Raw genomic sequence first — 24161 nt, forward strand, 5'->3', positions numbered from 1 at the left:
TCTACTTAATGACTCTATGTTTCCTGTCCTCTACAGCTTTATCACAACATCCCCCATAGCATGTTTTACATCTTTATATTTACAGAAACATTGTACTAGTAAATAATTAAGTAAAATTTTTACTCCAATGGTTCATACAGCTGAACACTTTATTGTATATGCATATCATCTTGTGTAGAATAGAATAAAATAGAATAGAATAAATAGAATAGAAGACCATAGAATAGAAAATTCCTTTATTAGCATCTTAATATGACATGGCTTTTTAAGTTCAAAAAGTATAATAGAGCTTGCATGTCTTAAAATAACAAATACTACTTATATTGTATTTTTTAAAAAGATTCTCCGAAATTGTAACTTTATTTTGAATTGATAGACTGATAAATCCCTCATTCTTTAGTTGTTTGAAATAAGAAAGTATATTGAGTAAAATGAAATGTATCTTTTGTCATCTATGTAAAGTAAAGTTTATTTCATCTGGATCTGGTGCTCTCATCTTTTTATCTACCTTGAACACAAGTATAAAGCAGGTTATTCTATTGTCAAGATAGGAGGAATTAACATAGACAAGATTTGTGCGCAGAAGGGAGAAGATATGTTTATTGATGGCTCAACATTTTCCACATCTCATTAATATTAATTATGGATTGGTCAATTTGAATTCTATCATTCATTTTGATTCATAACAATATTTATAAAATAATTATAACAACCTTGTTGTTGTTCTTAATGTTATAAAGTGTGTGTCAATGAGTGCATCACTGTATACAGAGGAAACCATGCAGTGAAGTTATAGCCTGTGTGTGTGTGATTGCACTCTGAACATGTAACTGATAAATAAAATGTAGATGTCAACTTTTACTAAACTTGTCTGCAGAACTCAGTTGAAGGCACTTTGAGTAACTTGGCCAAAAATCGAATCTGAAAATTTGGCGTTCCCGGGTTATATACTGATCAATAGCTGGCATATTGTTTTGTTTATCGATTAATTTATTTAGTATCCCATCGTACATTCCTGTTGCGCACTAAACACAGCTAGCCTAGGAAGTGCATATTGTTTATGATCAAAGTCTGCTCTGACACCGTGGTATATCTTGCGAGTACCTTTTACTTGACACATCAATTGCTTCAAACCAAATTTTGCTTACAAACTACCGGTATGTACTTTGCAATAATCCTATAATTGATTAGTTCTTGGTTGAAATCTGTGTTTATTTGATCAACAATAGTTCATTATAGATTACCGATATATAATTGATCAACAATAGTTCATTATAGATTATCGGTATATATTTGATCAACTATAGTTCATTATTGTAGTGTTATCAATTTCAAGGAATTTCAAACATCATGACATATGTAGATGGCAACTAGAAATTCACTACATGTATGTGGTACTGTAAAAGGGTTAATTATTCACTGGGTTTTAATTTTGCTTATTTTCGCTGACTGGCAAATGTGCTTAATTAAAACCCAGTGAATATGTAAAATTTAGCATAGAACACATTATAAAAATGATAAAAGCGTGAATTTAAAACCCACTGAATGTCCCTGAAATGCTAAATCAGTGAAATTTAAACCCAGTGAAAATTAGTCATGTTACAGTATTATTATTTGTATCCAATGGAACAGTTGCTTGTGATGCAGTGAACACAGCCACTAACCCATAGTGTTCACTCAGCTTACAAACTTAATGATACATTTCCTGTATGCAAAAAAAAGCTAATATGCATTTTTGTAACATGTGTGTATTGTATAAACATGGATTTAAAATGACTTGTATATTCTGTTTCTTTGTGGTTGTAAATATATACCATTGATCTGGAAGACTATTTGTTATTACGGGTAGTATTTCACCAGCTTTTATATAATCACATATACCAAGTAATCTTTCAATTTGTAAACATTGTTAACAGTACGACTGTGTTCACTGCAAATATTAACATTATTGTTTGTTTTTTTGTTTTTCACACACGTACATGTTGATTGAATCAGAGACATGTAATTACTCAGTACAGTACTTACCCTTAGCAAATTTGTATCCTTAATAACATTGAACCCATTATGTAAGCATTTAAACTGGTAATTTCTCAACACACACAATGTATGGTATACTCCTAGCACACTTCACATGAGTGAAGTTACACATGGTATTTTTCCCGTGCACATATTACATGCTTAACATAATAAAGGTGTCACATATATAGCTTTGTAAGTTAATATAATATAAACGTATTATATGCTCAGGCTGACATGCATGATGAATTTTAAAATCGTTTTGCCGGGGATATCAAATCCCAACAAAGATGGCTGCTAATGTGTTAGAAGACTGCAGTATAAGGGCAAAAGAAAAATTGTTGTCCTCAGCGACCGACTGAAAAATATGAAATATCGGGTCATGTTTTCATATACTCTACACGTAATATTTTTTGCATACTGACATGCTAAAGCCCCACAGCATACCTACATACAGTCCCCGTTAGTTATCGAATTTAAGATATATAGTTTTGTTTATAGTAATATAGCTGGAATATAACCATTTCAAGAATATGATTATGATGATTGTATAACATTAAAATGATTGACGTTATCTGATCGTCAAACGAGTACTTGTCCACATTGAGAGATATTGCTCTGGAACAGCATTCAAAATCAGCCATTTTGAATACATGTATATATCTATAACATAATGTATAATGAATATATAAAATTTGAACATAATCAGTCAAAGCATGTCAGAGATATGGCTCTAGAAGCCCTTTCATTAAAACAAAATGACCGCAAGTCAGCCATTCTGAATCCGATCTGAAAAATAAAATGTGCAATTATAATAGGAACCGGTAATGTCCAACGTATGTACCAAGTTTGAACAAAATCAATCCATAAATGCTTGATATTTTATGACTTTTTAGCACAAAAATGGCCACCATTCAGCCATTTTTAATAGGATTGTCAAACCAATATATCTGTATATCTATGACATGATGTATAATGAATATTTAAAATTTGAACATAATCAGTCAAAGCAAGTCAGAGATATGGTACCGGAACCACATTCATTAAAACAATCAAAGAAAGCTTAGAAAAAACTCCCGTGTGCTGAGAGTTTTGGAGACACATTAAAAATTAATTCAAAATTACTTATACTTGAGATATTGATGGAATAGCTGAAAACTAATTATGCAAATAAGGTAACAAATATGAACAGATTTAGTTGTAAAACTAATAAGGTCTGCACAATGTACCAAGTTTCATTGGAATGTGATTAGAACCAAAAAAATATTAATTATTATGCTAATTAGAGAATTAATATGAACAGATTTTAACCCAAAATTAATCAGGCTGTCTATTGTCCTAGAGCATTTATGTACCAAGTTTTATTCAAATGTGATGATCAATACTTGAGATATTAGTATTAATTAATTATGTTAATTAGGTGATTAAGAAGCATAAATATTTACCAAAAACTAATATGGTGCAGAGTCTTAGGTTCATTGAAAGGTGATGGGTACTATTTAAAAGTTTCATTGAAATCCAATGAGTGGTTTTTAGACATCAGTGCAACAGCCATAGAACAGCAAAAAATTAACTAATTATGCAAATTAGGTAATTAATAGGCACAATTTTTTATCTCAAAATTAATCAGGTCTCTGCATAGTCCTAGAATATCTATGTGGCAAGTCTCATTGAAATGTGATGATTAGTACTTGAGATATCAGGTGAAAAGCTGAAAATTAACTAATTATGCTAATAAGGTGATTAATATGCACAAATATTTACCAAAAAACTAATTAGGTCTCTGCACAGTCCTCAAGTAACTATGTACCAAGTTTCATTGAAACGTTATCATTACTACTCGAAATATCAAAAGCTAAAGTTAATTAATTATGCAAATTAGGTAATTAATATGTACTGATATTACCCTAAAAACCATCAGGTCTGTGCAGTGTCATAGGACACCTATGTACCAAGTTTTATTGAAATGTTATGATTAGTACTTGAGATATCAGTGGAAAAGCTGAAAATTGATTAATCATTATGTAAATTAGGTATTTAATAATATTAACAGATTTTTACCAAAAACTAATCTAATCTGTGCATTAGTTCAGAGCATCCATGTGCCAAGTTTCATTGAAATCCAATGAGTGGTTCTTCAAAAATCAGTGGAAAAGTCATAGAATAGCTTAAAATCAGCTAATTATCATGCAAATTAGGTAATTAATATTCATAGATTTTTACCCAAAAATAATCAAATCTGCGCACTAGTTCAGAGCATCCATGTGCCAAATTTCATCAAAATCCAATGAGTGGTTCTTCAGATATCAGTGGAACAGTATTGGGACAGCTAAAAATCAGCTAATTATCATGCAAATTAGGTAATTAATATTCATAGATTTTTACCAAAACCTAATCAACTCTGCGCATTGTCCCAGAGCATCTATGTACCAAGTTTCATCAAAATTTGATTAGTGGTCCTTGAGATAACGGTGGAACAAAAAAAGTGACATACATACATACAGACATACGACAGGGTAACTGCAAAGACTCCCTTTTGTGCTTCGCACACAGGAGTCAAAAAGGCTGCCAGTCAGCCATTTCGAATCTTATCTGAAAAACAAAATGTTTGAACAAAATCCATCTGTAAACAGAAGAGAAATGCTTGATTTTGATGATTTTTTAACACAAAATGGCCCCCATTCGGCCATCTTGAATCAGATCGTGAAACAAATTTATGTATAATCAGGCTGGTAGTTTTCAGGAAGTCAAAAACATACCGTACTCACTTAAAATAGAGAGTTAATGATATGGTCATGCAATGAACATATCTGATAGAGGTTCCCCTCAAGTTACCAAAATATAACATATCATATCAAAGCAATTGCACTGATCATTTTCAAGAAGTCAAAAATGAATGATGACAGTGCAGCTAAGTATGTTTTATATGACCCTCAGTTTGTAAACTACCCATATTATGAATTTTTGTGATCCAGCATGCATACCAAGTTTTAATTTAAATGCGCCTCCTTGGCTCTACACCTTTTTAGGCTATTTTTTAAATAAAACATGGCCACTCGTCAGCCAATTTGAACCTAGCCCAGAGAACCAGTAATTGGACAACTGACACAAACAACATTATGTCAAAGCATCCTCACGTGATCCTGGTTTCAATTTCGAAAGAGACAGAAAAGGAAGTAGGGAGGAGTCTCTCACGATATCATGCGCGAAATTCTCGTTTTCCCCTAGTTGTTACACTCAGACTTATGAATAATAATGAGTGAGTGCGGTTAAAAATAATAGCCAACCACAGGCCCCTGTCAATATTTGATGGATCGCCCTGTCTTATTTTGTTGCTGAGCGACAGCGACTGCTGCCACGACCACATTCTGCTAATTTGAATAATGGAATTTGAATTTTCAGGCGAGTTTCACTGGGCGTTGGTTAGAATAGAAACCAACGGCCAGACTCTGGGCTAATTTTAACCTGGTCATAAAAAAAATCTGGAGCACATCAAATATGTACTTGGAAAAAATTTGTCCATGAACTTCTGGGAAAATGTGACAGACAAATCATCAGTGTAACGGTCCCCATATTTTGCAGTTATTTCTGTCAAACAAGATTTTTTATTTTAGTCAAAACTTCACATGTACATTGACATCCTAGTGATTGACTTTTCAAGATTTGTGGTCATCATTCTCGTACAATTTGCATATTGAAATTAGGCAAGTGAACTGTATAAGCGAGCTAGATTGGCATAAAGATCAATTTATGAATATTCATGATCTGACACAAAAAATCATAGAATGAAGATGCTCAAAAGAACATCAAGTTAATATTTCAAAATTATCACATTTGTGTACAGCAGGTTTGTTTGGTTCAAACGCCAGTAGATTCAATTTTATGTATGGTTCAGTCATACAAGACAAACCAACAGCAGACTATAGAAAATTCATGACCAGACAGAAAAGCACAAAATGATACATTATAAATATTTTTTTATATCAATAATTATAACAAGTACATGAATTTTTGTAATTGTACAATACATTTGAATTTTAAATAAGAGGATGTAATCTGTTAAGTACATATAAACCACATCCATGGGTAACCTAAAGCAAGTCTGACCTACATTTTGTGCACACTAAAAAAAGTATATGGTGGATGATTTGAAACGACAGGCAGTAGTTGGTCCCATGTAACACACACACACACACACACACACACACGATATGGAAATAAGCTTATACAATGAAATGGTAGACTTCAAAATGTACAAAGAAATTTGTGGATGGTTTTTCTATTTTACATAGATTCAATAATTAAATACATTTTGCCATACTATACAAAACCATTCCGTCTATAAATTTTATATTTTAAAGTAGTCTCAAAATACTATATACAGTTCTTCGAAACCTTGCTAAATTCTTTCCTTGCACATGCTGAAAAGAAATAGTCATCAACAGATTAGCATTCTCTGTCTTTTCATTATTTTGTTGTATTTTTGTTGTATGTGTATTGGGCTTGAAGTCTATAGCACATGAGTAAATAGATACACATATATAAATGGAAATTCTGAAAAGCAGGTAACCTGCATTAAAACCTCTCAAAGACTATTGAATAATTTTTGCTTATAGTTGTGATATGTGATTTTTCATCAGGCTATATTTCGAAATAAAATGGTATTTACTATTCATCAATTGCCAAATAGGGTACATAAATATCCTCTGGTCATCTTAGTTAGTACTATAACATACTTTTCTCAAATATTTGATGCAGGTAGTGTATAGAACTATAAATATGGTAATAAAATGAGTAATAATATTTCTCACAATTTTTTATTAACAGATAATTGTTATATTTTGGTTCAGAAGCATATACAATAAAATGAATGATGAATTATGATGTGGAGAACCAAGATAAGAAATAACCTTTCATTTTATGGTGTACAGGTGAAATAATTAAGTCAAAATATGCAACTATACAGACATTATAAATTTGGGGTAAAACTGTATGATATTTAAATAATTACTCTCATACTTGCAAATATGTAAATGGTTACAGAGTGAACAAAAATAAATATAATATTTTATAATTACAATTATACATTGCAAGTACAGAAAAGTAAAACATAGTGCAACTATAGAAGCCTTGCTCATATTAAGATCTTTCTAACTATGTTTTAACATATTTTCATGAGCCAGACATACTGATAGATAACAAGTGATTGATTTTGTAGATGAATATATTTACAAATGTCACAGTACATGTATTGATCACATGGTATAAATGTACTCTTTTTTTTTTTTTTTTACTTCTTATAAAGGCAAATTAAAAACAGACTTGCTCCAATTTGGTATCAACAAATGGCAAATAATTAAGCATACTAATCATGCACAACATGATGGGATGAGCACTCAGCTTGAAACATTAAAATGTGATTTTAATTAATATGTACATAATTAATTAGGTATTCTTGAAGGTTGATGAATACATCACAATCCGGTACACTGCTAGGGTCACAAAGTCAACGATACTAGTCTTCATTAAAACATACTGACTAACTCTGTCACAATGTCTTGCCCCTCTCCATCTATCTGAATAAGCATTATGGGGGAAATGAAACCAACAGATGTAATACATGTAGCTCTATCATTTCAAGAACCATTATTCTCTCAATTCTCATTGACACCAAGCAGCGGTGTCCTTGAGAATAGCTATTTCACTATTTCAATATCTGTAACTATCAATCTTTTGTTATTTTATTTTTAATAAAACACTCTCTCAATTTGTAATGACCATTGGTTTTATCCAGTTCTCCGGATGGCGCCATCTATTGAAATCCAATTGTGTCAAGTAAACTTCAGGAATTACTGTACAAGATGACAACTAACTAGGGGGCCATGGCAAAATGTCAAATACGTTGACATCTTGAGAGGCTAGGCCATCTGTGACAGCCGCTCACTGATGAATTTATAGTGTGCATTGTCTGTCAATTTTTTATGGTCCCCATCAGGTGACTCGTTTAAAGGAATGATGACAACCCTTAGTTTTCACATCACGTTTTATGTGAAATTAGCCTCGGGTTGATCACTTTGCACATGCAAGTGTCTCAAATAATATTTTGGTAAGATTTGGTCAAAGATTTGTAATCAAACACTATATTGTTCCAAATCACAGCTATTGCCATTTTAGCATTAGCCTGCAGAGATATGTAAATGGCCCCATGAGACTAGCACAGCTTTTTGGAGTTATGTTTGGTGTAGGATCTTTCCCTGCACAGTTACTCAGTATTATTATACATCTGACACATAACGCCATAAGTTACAGCATGTAGTAATTTTGCGGTATTGCACTGGGTATTTGCATTCTACCATATTAGGAAATTCCAAGTATGGAACAATTACATGTGTGAGAGTCCTCTAATAATAAAAACAAACATTGCAACCCCCAGGGTTTGACCAGACCCAATACAATAATATTCACTAAATCTGTTCGAAACATTTTGAATTTTGGCAATCCCAAAGATGTATAATAATATGGATATTACGAGGATAAGTATGCACTCAAAACAGTATGCGAACACATTGACCTCACTTGAGCGCCGGTCGATACCCCCTCTTTACTGTCTATGTGCATACTTTACAGTACCCTTGTAATAACCTCATATTATGCGACCCCCCACCCAAATATTCATGTTACTGGTAAATCCGCCATGTCAATTAAAAATATGTTTTTTGTCAAAATTTTAGATAAAATTTTATTTTCATGAAAAATAAAAATAATACCAATTAAAAAAATTAAAAAAGTGTAAACGCATTGATATTGTTAAACCAGTTACCGTTGACAATAAATTTGTTTTTCTAGGCCTATGGGACCATGTGTTATGTTGATGCTTCAATTAAGTAGACTTGGGTCGTAAGGTGCTCAAAAATCACCTCCAAAATCTCCACCAAAATCGCCACCTCCAAAATCGTCTCCTCCAAAATCTCCCCCTCCAAAGTCGTCACCCCCAAAGTCACCACCATAATCCCCTCCACCATAATCTGCTCCACCATAGTCACCTCCCCCATAGTCACCACCTCCCCCATAGTCACCTCCTCCTCCATAGTCACCTCCTCCTCCATAGTCACCACCACCTTGATCACCACCTCCATGGTCACCTCCATCATGGTGGTGGTGGTCATGGTGATGATCATGATAATGATGATGATGCCCCCAACCCCATCCTAAACCGGGACCATAGCCCCAACCATATCCCATTGTTGCACCTAACATCATACCCGTAGCAAAGCCATCCCCACCACCACCTCTATCATTCTGCACAACAACAGTCTGTTGTGCTGGTCCTCTAGCGCCACCTCCTCTTTGTACAGGGTAAGGTCTTCCACCTTGTTGAAATCCTTGTTGAGAAGGTAGTCCAGGATATGGTGGAGGATAATCTGAAATTATAATTGAAATCATAACTGACTGCATACATCACCTGCTGAAGGCCTTTATGAATGGAAAAAAATACAACATCAGAAGGCTGTTAAGATACCGGTAATTAGAAATATGATCATAGGCAAATAAGAGATTCACACAACTCATCATCAATATCTGGTCTGACCCTTTCCACAGGCTACACAATAATTAGTAAATTTGTATGCTAACTGTAAACCACTAAAGTTGTATTTATATGCAGTTTGTAACTTCGTTTGAACAGGGACAAATAATAATAATAGCCATAATAAGCTGGTAAATATGAATTTTTACAGTTATACTTAAATCATGAGATAAGACAAGAGGTTACAGATACGACTATTATGTCCCTACTTTTGTGGGATAGTTACATGAACCAGCATGAGACAGGTGTCAGTCCCTTGTAATCTTTACCTTGTGTGACATTAGGTTGGAACCCTGGTGGTGGTGCCCCTGACTGGTTAACTTGTGGCATTGCCGCATTTTGCTGATTTGGAGGAGGAAGCCCTCTAGCTTGATGTAGCGCTTGTAACCATGCACTGTAATGAAGAAATATATAGAATTATTGTTAACTTTTTTAATCACGTATACATGTACCATGCATGTTAAACTAATCAAATCACAATGTACACATAACAAGCAGCTGGTCGGCTGAGATAGCTCCGCTGTTAGTAATGCACATTTCAATTAAAGAACAGAAGATATCATTAGAAAATGAACAATATGTACAGTATCGAAGCAATGGGACTTGCTGTTTTCAACAAGGAGTCAAAAATATCACTTTTCACCAACATTACAATGACAAAAATAATCATCAAAATTAGATAATTGAAAATATCACCACGAAATTAACAAATCTGAAAGAGGTCCACACGTAGTACCTGTATATGTAATATCAAAGCAATTGATTTTTAACAAAAAGTCGAAAATACCAAAATACTTTTTACCAAAAATATTCACCAAATTTAGAGAATTAAAGATATCATTACAAATTGAACAAATCTGAGAGAGGTCCACATGTAGTACCTATATATATATAATATCAAAGCAATTGAACTTGCGGTTTTTAACAAGAAGTTGAAAATGTCACTTTTTTACCAAAAATGACAAAAATATTCACTAAAATTAGAGAATTAAAGATATCATTACAAAATGAACAAATCTGAGAGAGGTCCACATGTAGTACTTATATATTTTCAAGAAGAAGTCGAAAAAGTAAAACATTGACACGGACGACGACGGACAATCACTCGAATGATAAGCTCCGCTCGACAAAGTCGACAGCAGAGCTAAAAATTGTCTTCAATTCATAATGTTGGGTTGCGATGGTCCATCTAGTAAATAACCAGGCTAGAATCAGAGTGATCTATACGTCTTTTATTGACAGACAATATGAGAAGAACAAACACAAGGCATTGTGGTACAAGTCATTAAATATGCATTACTGTCTCAGCCAATCAGAAAGCACATCAATCCTTAACGTAGCATAACATGATAAATACACAAAATGAACTAGCTCAAATTAAGTTCATCCTAACACATGACATTTCATTTCCATCAAACTAACTTCTCAAATCACATGTCATTTGCATCAAACCATTTTCAAATCATGTGTCATTTGCATCAACTCTCTTCAAATCATGTCATTTCCATCAAACCAACTTCTCAAATCACATGTCATTTGCATCAAATCATCTTCAAATCATGTCATTTCCATCAAATCAACTTATAATTCCAAATTCAAATTTATGTCATACTAATTAACTTACATTAACTCATTCTGGTCTGCAGACAGCACATAGTGCGTCTTTTTACCAGTAGTAGATAGAGCAATCATATTACCAATATTATCATGTACACTTGGTAATTTAGGTGCATCGTGTGAACACTGTTGTCCAATTCGTAACATGGATACTTCACGTTTGATATTGACTAGGCCTTCTCTAGATCCACCTGGTCCTTCGTACCATGCAAGATGACCATCTTGATATAAAACAAAGTATCTTTTCTTCCAACTTTTAAATAAAAAACCTCCTATGAAACAAGAATAAATATCAAATAGAAAATGTGACACTTGGCAGTTAAGTCAATGAAATTTTACTATACTATAAAATTGTTATTTTTGACCATTAGAAACTCTGGGGGCAGAATTGGAAAAAATAATTTGCATAGAAAAAAATCCTGAATAAAAATCAATAACAGAAAACGAAATATTCAACATACAAAAAATCATCGTGGAATAATTAAAAATTAAAAAATTAGCACAAAACTAAATAAAGAAAAACAAATATTTTGCACAATTTAGCTGCCAACGCCTCTCCCAGAGTCTCTAATGGTCCATCCCTCACTATTCACTATAATTGTGTTTTGCATTTATTCATTTTGCTGATCAGGTCAGATTGACACTTCATGTTTTTCCATGTGATAGTATAATAGTATCAAGAATGCTGCTAGAATGGTTTGTATTTTTGTAAATAGTAGTGTGGGTCTCTGATGAGGAAAAAAATGCTCAATATGTGTACTAAATTTGAATGAATTTTTAGCACAAAAATGGCTGCCATTTGGCCACTTTGAATGGCAAAACCAATGGATATGCATATGTATCCCAAGATGCATGCAAGTTTGAATGTAATTGGTCCAGACAAAAGTCAAAACACACAGATTTAGTAATTACTTACCATATCGTCTAAGGTAGCCTTTCTTGAGGTCACCAGACATGTCTACAAGAAATGAAAAGTGATTTATTCATTCATTATTAAAGGTACAGAGTCTCCAGAAAATTCATTACAGTCTTATCTTTTTTGTCAATTTTCTCACTTAATTTTCAAGTTGTGTAAATATTAGTTTATCAAGACTTTACATCCATCTCTTGATTTGTTATAAATTGATTCTATAAATTATCATGAATTAGCCTAAAAATATGTAGTTGTAAACAAAATCAAACCCCAACCCCTTGATATGCCCCCTTAAGATCACTGTACCCAGAGGTACCCTTCAGAATTCAAATTGAACAGGTTTCTTTAAAATATGGTTAGCTTGAAAATAACTGTTAATAAAAAGTATGTTTTATAAGATTATTAATGATTATTTGGTTTTGCTAGACATACTTCATTTCATTTGCCAGGAAGCAATTGATAAATGTTTTATACTCATGTTTACCAAATCTTCCTACAAGTTGCAATTGAGAAGAAAATGGAAAGACGTGAATTTTTTGTACCCCCACTCCTAATCCTAACCTATATCTCTACCCTCCAACCCTCTAAATTAATTGTATATGTCCCATTTTGAGGACATCGATAATTATCTAGAGGGGAATATAACAATTAAATTAGGGTGCTGGAGGGTTGGGGTTTTGAGATGTGTCTTTTCAAGAAAATGTTTTCAATTTTCTGTTTGACTGGTCATATTATGTTTTCAGCATTTATGTTATACCTGCCTCTTCCAGTGTCAAAGACATATTAGACAATATTCTGAGTTATGTACAGCCACATAAACTATTTTCATAATTTGCACGTTTATTGTCATTTCCATGCTATCTATTTCATAGTCTTGTCGTAGTTAATTACGTAGTTTATTTATTATTATAATTTTCTTTCCCATTTTGTGAAGATGTATTCCTAGTTTGTCGGCTTTGTAAGACTATCATATTCAGATTTTATTTATTTTATTTTATTCGCATTCAATACGTCGTAAATTTTTAGCTAGTTTCTAGGAGTAGATATCTTTCCAACTCGGTTACTTCTAGCAAGCCAGTTATGATTACATGCGATCCCATCCGGAAGTGTTATTCGCAGAATACAAACTACGAAATCATCACGCGTTATATCATCCAGCATACGTCTTACCCAGCGTCTTACAAACTCTGTCACCGTCACATATGGGACGCCGCCACCGGACCTAACAACACCCACCAAACCACAGTCACCCAAGAAGTGACCGCATGTGTCACCGAGAGCGATAAAATAAACAAGCTACGCTCGGCAAGCGCAAAGAGCACAGCACCGAGCATAGCTTCCGTCAACACCCGATAACAACTCACTTGATATTTCCACTGAGTTAGAACCTCCGCAGAGCGACATGCCTTCTCTTCCAAGTTGTGACCAAAGATCAGTTCGCTTATTGTATCTACTCAGCTACATTTGTTTAAATAAATACACACCAGAGTGTGTATAAAAAAAAATATATACACACTCCCTTCGCAACTGACAATCAATGAAACCGAGAATGTGTTTGGGTGTTGCTTTTACTTTCCTCTGGTACATCCGGGTATTTCCATTACTTCTAAGGTGAGCTATTAAAGGGGCGGCATAGAGGTATCACCGAAACCTGACCGAAACTGTTCAAGTTTAATTATTAATTGTAATAATAATAATTTATTTATTTATTTATTTATTTATTTATTTATTTATTTATTTATTTATTTATTTATTTATTTATTTGAAATGATCTTCCAGGCACTGAAGCAATTATAGATCTCAGACTAGTAATACATTACATTGTATTTAATACTAGTCTGAGTATAGATATATTTTGTTGGTTTTGTTGTAAACAACAACAATATCCCCCAAAGCAAACATTCTTTTGTTATAAATTAGCCAATTTTAGTTTGTGAAGCAGGTTGTTTCAATGTATGATGTTGTTTCTATGTTGTCAATTTAGCGATTTTCCTGACCAGATGATGATTATTATTATGTCCAGGCCTGTAACCAGTTGTCATTATTGATGTCACTCAGATTGAAACCAAGTTTGTATGTTCCGTCCTCTCTTTCTTTCGTTCAGTTTTAGTTTCGACCAGTATTTATGAAATTCCCTAAACCCCAAAAAATCGTCTTATACGAAATCCAAAGTCCATGTGCAATACATAATAATATAATACTATATTTGATTAGTATACATGTAGCTCCTTTCATCATGACTTGTCCATTTTACAATGACCAAAGAAAATTAATATTTGAGAAATGTAAGAAACAAATTAATAATTTTGATAATTTTACAATTAATGAACAATTTTAACTGACAATGAGTTATAATTTTACCTCATTTCATATCACACTCGGACAATTCATTAAAACTGACCTCGACTTAAGACAGCAACACCTCCAAGATTTTTAACCCTTAATGCATTAACGCATTATTATTGTTATTACTTTTTAACAATGGTTTCTTCTACCTTTATTATTGCTGTTCGTGGAATATATTACTATTCATGTTTTTTATTTCTTTTTATTTCGATTATTATTATTATTATTATTATTATTATTATTATTTAATCATTACTTTAGTCTTAATGTTTTATATTATTAGTCTTTAACAATGGTTTCTTCTACCTTTATTATTGCTGTTCGTGGAATATATTACTATTCATGTTTTTTATTTCTTTTTATTTCGATTATTATTATTATTATTATTATTATTATTATTATTATTATTATTATTATTATTATTATTATTATTATTATTATTATTATTATTATTATTATTATTATTATTATTATTATTATTATTTAATCATTACTTTAGTCTTAATGTTTTATATTATTAGTCTAGTTTTGTTTAGTGTAAATGTAACCATTTTAATTCCTCCTGGGGAATTTTATGTGTTTAATAAAGTATAAGTATAAGATACTGGGTCACGTTGTTTATCAAATCTAAGCATACACAAGTAGCGCAATAATTGTTTACGGCAGTGAGGTTTGGGGAATAAGAAAGTGCGTACAATTCTACGGTCGAAGATATTCGTTTACATTTTTGCAGATTCGTTCTGGAAGTAAGAAGTAACACCCACACAACGGGCATATATAGAGATTTAGGGGGAACATCCACGTTTTCACACAGAAACAACAAATAAAATACAATAGGGAGATGAACTCGTCTAACGAATTAGTAAAGGAAGAAGCAACACGCAGTAAAAGAATAAATAGTTCGGTTCGGTGTTATAAAGACATAATTGGACAACATCAAAGAAACACAGATGATATATAAATACAAACAAAATACTCACAATCACTGAGCAAAGAAAATTACAAATTAAAACAACAATTCATTGACCATTTAAACGATAAATTAAACGAGATTAATGAAAATAAACTTACAGAAATTCAAACAGCTTTTTAAACTGGAAAACTAGTACTAGTATTTCAATAATGATTTACATAAAGATCGAATCAGAACGGCACTCAAGACCAAACACACACACACAAACACCCCCTCAAAAAAAACATCACATCACTTCATCATGCTATGCCTATTTACAATGATAAAAGAAAATATATGCACGCCAATTTTTACCGTTTTAACGACCATTTCCGCAAATGACAAATTTATTTTTCTAATGAGTAACGAAAATATTAACATAAACATTGCCCTTTATAAAAAAATAAATAAATAAATACTGATACAAGACAGTAACACATGAAATCGTAGATATATTTTATATCGTACATTCTGTTTTTGGATTATTGCGACTAGTATGTGACCATTTTCAAGTTAACTTCTCCTGGTAAATTGTATGTGCACTCAATAAACTAAACTGAAGCTGAAACTGATGTAAATTGTGTAATAAAAGGAAAATGACCACAAAACATGTCTAATCCTGTATCCTATTTAGGGTAATGCTTGACTATTAACACAAATATATCATTGATGACCATTACAGAAACTTCGAAATACATGTAACTTCTTGAAGCCATGGGGGCGCCATCAACATTTTTTTAAAAAGATTTGGCCGGTTAGAATCCCGGTTTCAGATTCAAATTCGTTTTAAGTTCTGGGTCCGGTGCTCGTACTGAAACGTTGTGCATATTTATGATCATGATTATTTCGTTCCAGCTTTAGAAATACAACGTTTCTGTAAATTAACCTCTAAATTGTGTTTTCAACGTTGTGACCAAAATGTTACCTTATTTAGTGCCCCACCGGCGGCACCTCACCCACGTACCAACACCCAGGTAAGAACTATTATACTTTCATCCTAAAATAATAATAATAATTTATTGCTTATTTAGAAATACAGTATTTCTATCAGCACAATAGCAATAAAAGTATAACAAATTATGAGAACTGATGAACACAAAACATAAAACATATTTTACATGATATTCAAATTGTACGATTGTTTGACACCGCATTTCCCTCCGTAATCAAGAATATTCAAAACCTCAATTCATTTTATTGCGCATCCGAACACGAATCCGATACGGGAGCTAACTTCACATCCAGGGTTTAATTCAAGATGGCGGCGCCCACGAATAACAGGTTGACGTGTATTTTATTATTTCAGTTTTTTTCTCTTGTAGTACACATACAGATGACATTCCTTGTTTCAATGAAAAGAGACGAGTCTTATTGGCCACTTGGTTAATTTAAGCAACGTTAGCACACATCGCACAATGAAAGAAGCTTGACTATTCCGAACAGAAAATCCTTTGTTAAAAACGTTGCCCGACCCATGCATGGAATCCCATGTTATCTCCGACTATCGAACTAAAGTGTTCATGGTCTGAACTGTTTGGATTATTGCCAGGGCACAAATAATGCTTGACCGGGGCCAGGTGACCTCTTAGACTACTCTAAATTGGAAAAAAAAATGCGTTGATTAGGGGAAGGTGATAGTGGTATGACCCTCATTTATAATAAAAAAATCATAGCAGTTAATGCCTGACGACTTAGTGCAGTCGATAAGTTATTTACTATAAAACTGACGTAACCATAAAACGTTGAAGAGCATAATCTGTAGGCATGAAGTTATTATTTCAACTGTGGGGTTCAAGATGGTGGCACACACGACGTGTGTGTCGCTGCTGCCCAAAATGATACCATTCAATGTTAAACTATTTTCACTTCTTTTCCCCAAAAAATATTGTCTAATCATTTAACAACATTTCTGAAGATGTTTTATCACAAAGGCTGCTCCTCCTGCACTTGCTATAATAATATCCAGCAGTCCACATGCGAGTTGAGCGGGATTCAAGACGTTGCTGCAAGTGTATGACTTTGGTCAAATACATGATTTGAACCGTTTTCAAGCCATTGTCATAAAATTCTGAAGATATTTTATCATGAATGACTGTCTCGAACAAAATTACATCTCCTATAGATTTCTTCCATATTTTCTTCTGTTTTGTAACAAGCTCTATGACAAGCAGCCTTCAGCTGCTTTCACTGCGCTTGCTATAACAGGGAATGTTTGGCACATCACATGAGTTGCATATCCTTTTCTTATAAATCCTTAGTACAAGGTATTATTTTTAACAGTGGAATGTCCAATATGTAATTCAGTTTTGTGGAAATATGATTATTATTATTTATTGCAGATATATAATGAGATTTCTACTTTTATTTATGGTACTATGGTATACAGTCCAAACAGTGGACAAAAATAATTTTAAGACATGTCAGCAAAGTAGTTTTTGTAGGTAAGTAATGAAGGTTTACCAGTTATCTCTTTTAAAAGGGTGTACAAAATGTATGGCTACATGTCGCTTGGATAGTCAGAAAATATTTGCACAATGGCATATGTGTTCAAGCTTGTGTACATGTAATAGCATACAAAATTATTAAGAGCAAAACAAAAAATGAAATGCTCTCTTAGTTAGTGATTTGATGCACAGAACACATGCAAATTCACTACGTTCAGTTACCCACCATAGACTCCGGTCAGTCAAAATGACTATTTTGAACTGTAGGCATTAATCAGTGGTTCTGCCAATGATGGAGAGATAGAATCTAGGTCAGGGGAAGCCCCATGACCCCAAGATTCATTTCCCTTACGTCACGAACCACATGACCGAGGCCATATGGCGATGCCATTATGACTGGATATTCACTCAGCTTTTTCTCTGCCTCGAACCCTCTGCCTAAATCTTGTATCTGTGTGAAACTTATTAGTTATTGTTAATCTTTTCAATTGTTTATTTCAGGCGAAACAGAAAGTTACAGACAGGTGACACCATGTATATTGCACAACTAAATACCTTGCAAATAGACAGCTCATCTATTAGTCTTAAACTATTGAACACTATAGACAACAAAGAATTACTTTTAGAACTAATATCAATAGAAAACAATATAGCAAGGTTGAAAATAAATGAAGCTGATCCAATAAATCCAAGATATGAAGTACCTGATGTATTGGTGGATGAACCACACTTGACAAAGTAAGCATATCTTATTTATTATACACTTTGAATTTATTTTGATAAACAATATTCTGTTATGCTTCTTAATCACCACTCGACTTGGAATTGCCACGACAACCAACAATATTTGAATCTATTCACTTTAAATACACAGATTGAAGATAGAGAAACAGGATTATAACTCCATCGAAATATCTCTGGGTGATAGTGGTAAATCTACATTGGTATTGACAGCTAATCCATTTAGAGTAGATTTCATGGAGAATCAGGAATTAGTGTTAAGTGTCAATTCCAGAGGATTATTATCGTTTGAGCATCTTCAGGAAAAAACACCGAAGTGAGTATCTGACACATTACTATCAAGTAGTAATCATGTAACTGTAATCTATCTGGTTTATCAACTGCTGAAAGCTTTCATGGATTGCTGATATATATTGTATAAAAGAAACTACAGCAGGCAATTTGTTAATTGATATCCCATCTCATTGTTGGTACATGGTATATACACTGAATAGTTATACTGACATATCCCATCTCATTGTTGGTACATGGTATATGCACTGAATAGTTATACTGACATATCCAATCTCATTGTTGGTACATGGTATATACACTGAATAGTTATACTGACATATCCCATCTCATTGTTGGTACATGGTATATGCACTGAATGTTATACTGACATATCCCATCTCATTGTTTGTACATGGTATATACACTGAATAGTTGTACTGACATATCCCATCTCATTGTTGGTACATGGTATATACACTGAATAGTTATACTGACATATCCCATCTCATTGTTGGTACATGGTATATGCACTGAATAGTTATACTGACATATCCAATCTCATTGTTGGTACATGGTATATACACTGAATAGTTATACTGACATATCCCATCTCATTGTTTGTATATGGTATATACACTGAATAGTTATACTGACATATCCCATCTCATTGTTGGTATATGGTATATGCACTGAATAGTTATACTGACATATCCCATCTCATTGTTTGTACATGGTATATACACTGAATAGTTATACTGATATATTCCATCTCATTGTTGGTACATGGTATATGCACTGAATAGTTGTACTGACATATCCCATCTCATTGTTGGTACATGGTATATGCACTGAATAGTTATACTGATATATCCCATCTCATTGTTGGTATATGGTATATACACTGAATAGTTATACTGACATATCCAATCTCATTGTTTGTACATGGTATATACACTGACTTCTTCACAGCACAAAATGCCATACCATATTTCTTGTATTGTACGGGTGTGCGCTTATGTTAACAGCATGTGTTGAATAATTTAACATAAAATCTATTAAAAAGATAGGATTATTATTTGCATAATTATTTTCTCATCTTCTGATTTGAACAGAAATGTACCAAATTTCAAAATACAGTATTAGTCTCAATTTGTCCATTTAACTCACCACACCCCATTGTTTTTTGTCTAAGACCACAGGTTCATAAAAATATGAGCTGCTACAAAATGCTGACGGCAATCAACGCCGCAACAGATTTTTTTTTTATATTGAGAAATATTTTTTTATTACCTGAATACTTATTATAGTATAACATTTGCAGAGGGGTCTGTAAATACATGTCTATAACCATATTAATTTAGGGAGTTGGTGAGCTAAAATTCAGTAAAATTTGCCGCTAAAAATTCTAAAATGGTGGTTTTCCGAGATGAGAGTGGTGTGGTCTTGTGAAGAGCATAATGAGATGTAAATATTTAATGTCTGCATGGTTGCAAATATCAACATTGAGAGTATTGTCTGAGTTGTTGGTTTTTACTAGTAACTAGTAAAATTGGCTTCTTGGAAACTATTTACTATACATTCTAAGCTGAAGATTATAGCACATTTGTAAAATTAATAAATACATTTGCGTAATGCAAAATGAAAATAACCATTTCTCTATCTTAAAACAATGACAGGCTGATATCCTAGATTACATAAATATAATACATACATGTAGACGTCTTTATTACATTTTTGCTTTTAATATTGTGATTGCAAAAAATTGTATGTTTCAATTTATCTCTGATATCGGGTTTTGTTTTTATGCCTTTTTACAACCTCAAATCACATTTTTACTTCTCTCAGATTGTTGACACGAGCTGGTAACATGTTGCAATCTGCTGTCTCTTCCATAGTTCAAACATTTTTACCTGCCAGGTGAGTGGAATCCAGCACTATATGTTGAGGCTGTTCCACTCTTTAGAATCGTACAAACCCTAACTCAATTACACTTATTCTAGCAAAGTATAATTGTATTAATATGTTCAATCTTTTGGTCGAGCAGCCAGGATTGAAAATAATATACTGTGTCAAGTTGCCCTCCTTATACCAGCAGCAACCAGGCTTGGACGAACACAATCACCTGTGGACCTAAACCAAGGTTCCCTCTAAAATTGCACATGTTAGTAAATAAATCTTTGCCAGAGGACTTAGCATTCCCATTCAGGGTGTTTCTCACTCATTCAGGGTAGGAGTTAAATTATTTTGGTGGGATGAAATAAATCCGATACAACAACTTATATGATGCCAGTGTTCAGTAGTCAGATACCACTAATTTAAAACATTCATGTGCCACCTTACCTTAAGTAATCCTTAAAATTTCCATGAGGTCAATAGCAGTTAACTGTCACACTCCATCTCAATTAAATTACAGGGTACATTGTTAATTTTATCGTAATGAAGATGATGACAGCCCAAACTATCAACCTTAATCAAACCCTAAATCACATGTATCATAACTTTCTAACATTTTATTTGCAAAACTTGTATTTTGGTTTATCCTTACAGGGACGAAACTCAGGTAGAAGAAAAAAATGAGGAGGATGAAGAACATGATGAAGAGGAAAATGTTGATAATGATGATAATGAGGAAGAACTATTGAAGAAAAAAGAGGAAGAAGATAAACAATTAAAAAATAAACCGCCAATACCTCGAGAAGAATCTGATTTATGGGAGGAGAAATTCAAAACTCATCACGATTCCAAACCAAATGGTAAAAAGATAATTGCAACTAGCAATCAATTGCTTTAATCAGTTTATTAATATAATTTTATCATCATTTGGTAATAATGAATTGATTCATACACAGGTCCGGAGTCTATCAGCCTGGACTTCTCCTTTGTTGGATTTGATCATGTTTACGGAATTCCAGAACATGCTGACACTTTCGCACTCAAGACAACTACGTGAGTACACTTGTCTGCTACTGCATGTCAATGTTACACGATTGCAGTCACTGTTTTGGACTTGGTATACAGATTTTGACATTGCATTGTGATGTCTGTTCTCTTTTTCAATCAACACAGGTTTATGTGCACTGAGATAGTTTGTGCAAATCAATAATGCTAACGAAAAGATTCCTTGATTCTATTGCACAATCCCGAGGATTAATGTTTTTCCATTTGTTTTACAGAGATACTGATCCCTATCGTTTATATAATTTAGATGTATTTGAATATGAGCTGCACAACCCAATGGCTTTATATGGATCTATACCATATATGATAGCACATAAGTAAGTACTTTGTTTATATGTGACTTACCTTCACATTCCAACATCTTTATATGGATCCATATGACTTACCTTCACATTCCAACATCTTCATATGGATCCATACCATATACGATAGTGCACAAATAATAACTTATATATGAAATTCCTTTTCCATTATACGTCTTTAAAATACGAAATCATATTTTTTTTTCAGTACCAAAAGATCACTTGGTTTATTTTGGTTAAACTCTGCTGAGACATGGATAGATATCAGCTCCAACACTGCTGGAAAGGTAACCTTCTTATGCCATGTAGTTAGTTTATGCATGAATATGAGGTTATTACAAGGATACCTTAAAGTATGCACAAAGACAGTACAGTGGTAGTATCGATCGATGCGCAGCGGAGGTCGATGCGCTGGTTCCTGTCTGAGTGCATACTTTGAGGTATTCTCGTAATAACCTTATTATTATACATCTTTTCCTTCCAAGGATACATCATGAGAATGCCGAAATCCAAAAAGTTTAAAACAGAATCAGTGAACTTCTTTGTGTGGAATCTGGTCATACCCTGATGGCAGCCATGTTTGTTTTTATTATTAGAGGACGCTTATGTGCGTAATCATTCCATATTTGAAATTCACATTTCCCGCAAAATTATGGCATGCTGTAACTTATGGCGTTATGGTGACAGATGTATAATAATATGTAATGTAATGTGCGGAATTGGTGTAGTATAAAGGGTGTGTAATAGTCCTGTCATAGGAACAACATTTTTAATTGTGCAAGTCAGGAGGGCAATAGTTTATTATTATACACTTTCTGGGGAGAAATTAGGGTTAGGGTTGTGGTAGGTAGGTGTTTGTATATTTCAAGGTTTTCAGTTAAATGCCGCCATGGTTTGGGATTTGAATTTTTAAAATCATCATTCTTTACCAGTGTCATACTCAAAATGGTGATGTAAACAAAAATATCAATCGGGCATCGACATCAACGCTGTATGTGAGTGTGTGCATAATTAATGCAACTTTCTGATTTTGATTTTGGTTCTCTTCTGAGAAAAGTAGGAATGGTTGGCATGTAAATGAGATGCAGAAGTTAGACTTGTGTTTAAGGTACTTCTAATAGCTATGGTAATTGAGCACATTGGCATGATTATTGGTACTCATAGATGGGTGTGGTCATCAATGATGCATACCGATACTCTAAAGAATTGTTGTATTTGTCACTATTGAAAACCAAAGTTTCAATAAAAATGTATTGTGGGTAATGGCTTCTCAAATTTGCAACTTTTCATTCAGCTTTGCATATTAAAGTTTGTTTGGTCATTCTCTTTTAATGCAATTTATCTTTTTTTTTATACCCGGTAATAATTGTAAACAAATGCGATTATAAATATATATTTTTTTATTAATAATATATATATTTTTTATTTTACATAGAAGTCACATGTAAGTCTTTCATTTCTTTTTAAAGTCACTGCACAAGAATGCTTTTCATTATTATATTGAATATTTTATGCTTCTTAGTCCTTGTATGTCTGTCCAACATAATTTCTTGGATATGCCTGAACTGTTTTTGTTCAAATTTGGCACGAAGGCAAGTCATATAATGGGAGACTCTTTTGTTCTTTTTCGAGTGACCTGTGTCTGACTTATCTGGTTCAAAAAGATTGGTGACCATTTTTTTTTTTTTACAATTGTTTTTTTTTTCATAAAAATTAAATAACAATATAACAAATTTTAGCATATCAACTGTTTCTCAGATATGCCTTGGCTGATTTTTTTTCAACATAGTATGAGCATTTACACATGATCACTAACTGATGCATGTTAATTTTTTTGTGGTTTGACACAAAATGGCGAATTGGTGGTCATGTTGGTTATATTTTCATGTGTACATAATTATTTCTCAGAAATGCGTTGACTGATTTTGTTCAAAGTAATTTCTGAGGGACTTATAATTTTACTTCCGTGCACCCATCTGTGCCTGTATCTCAGACATGGTTTGACAGATAACAT

At 33.0% G+C, this 24161-nt stretch overlaps 2 protein-coding genes across 2 annotated transcripts in view; one reads left to right on the plus strand and one right to left on the minus strand.

Moving 5' to 3' along the window:
* Positions 1 to 5976: 5976 nt before the first annotated feature.
* LOC102804980 (uncharacterized) lies at positions 5977 to 13686 on the minus strand. Its single transcript, XM_078013137.2, has 5 exons — positions 13496 to 13686; positions 12135 to 12176; positions 11226 to 11490; positions 9871 to 9995; positions 5977 to 9437 (listed from the first exon to the last, which is right to left on the minus strand). The coding sequence occupies exons 1-5, from the start codon at positions 13533 to 13535 to the stop codon at positions 8923 to 8925; spliced, it is 987 nt and encodes a 328-aa protein (XP_077869263.2). The 5' UTR covers positions 13536 to 13686; the 3' UTR covers positions 5977 to 8922.
* Positions 13687 to 16625: 2939 nt separating this feature from the next.
* LOC100373184 (neutral alpha-glucosidase AB-like) overlaps positions 16626 to 24161 on the plus strand; it is a 35429-nt gene continuing 27893 nt past the window's right edge. Inside the window, exons 1-8 of the mRNA XM_085493976.1 lie at positions 16626 to 16710; positions 17769 to 17870; positions 18375 to 18611; positions 18748 to 18930; positions 21435 to 21640; positions 21737 to 21833; positions 22061 to 22162; positions 22356 to 22434. Coding sequence (XP_085350102.1) covers positions 16688 to 16710; positions 17769 to 17870; positions 18375 to 18611; positions 18748 to 18930; positions 21435 to 21640; positions 21737 to 21833; positions 22061 to 22162; positions 22356 to 22434 — 1029 coding nt within the window. The 5' untranslated portion in view covers positions 16626 to 16687. The remainder of the gene's footprint in view (positions 16711 to 17768; positions 17871 to 18374; positions 18612 to 18747; positions 18931 to 21434; positions 21641 to 21736; positions 21834 to 22060; positions 22163 to 22355; positions 22435 to 24161) is intronic.

Source organism: Saccoglossus kowalevskii, chromosome 2, assembly GCF_978046115.1.
Source record: "Saccoglossus kowalevskii chromosome 2, keSacKowa6.1, whole genome shotgun sequence".
In the NCBI taxonomy this organism is placed as follows: Eukaryota; Metazoa; Hemichordata; class Enteropneusta; family Harrimaniidae; genus Saccoglossus; species Saccoglossus kowalevskii.

Bases quoted from the DNA above. Each gene is read 5' to 3' on its own strand.
- LOC102804980 (XM_078013137.2), bottom strand. From the start codon at position 13,535: ATGTCGCTCTGCGGAGGTTCTAACTCAGTGGAAATATCAA. The intron at 11,491-12,134 runs GTAAGTAATTAC...CTTGTTTCATAG, and splicing joins AGGCTACCTTAGACGATATG to GAGGTTTTTTATTTAAAAGT. The intron at 9,438-9,870 runs GTAAAGATTACA...TTATAATTTCAG, and splicing joins CCAACCTAATGTCACACAAG to ATTATCCTCCACCATATCCT.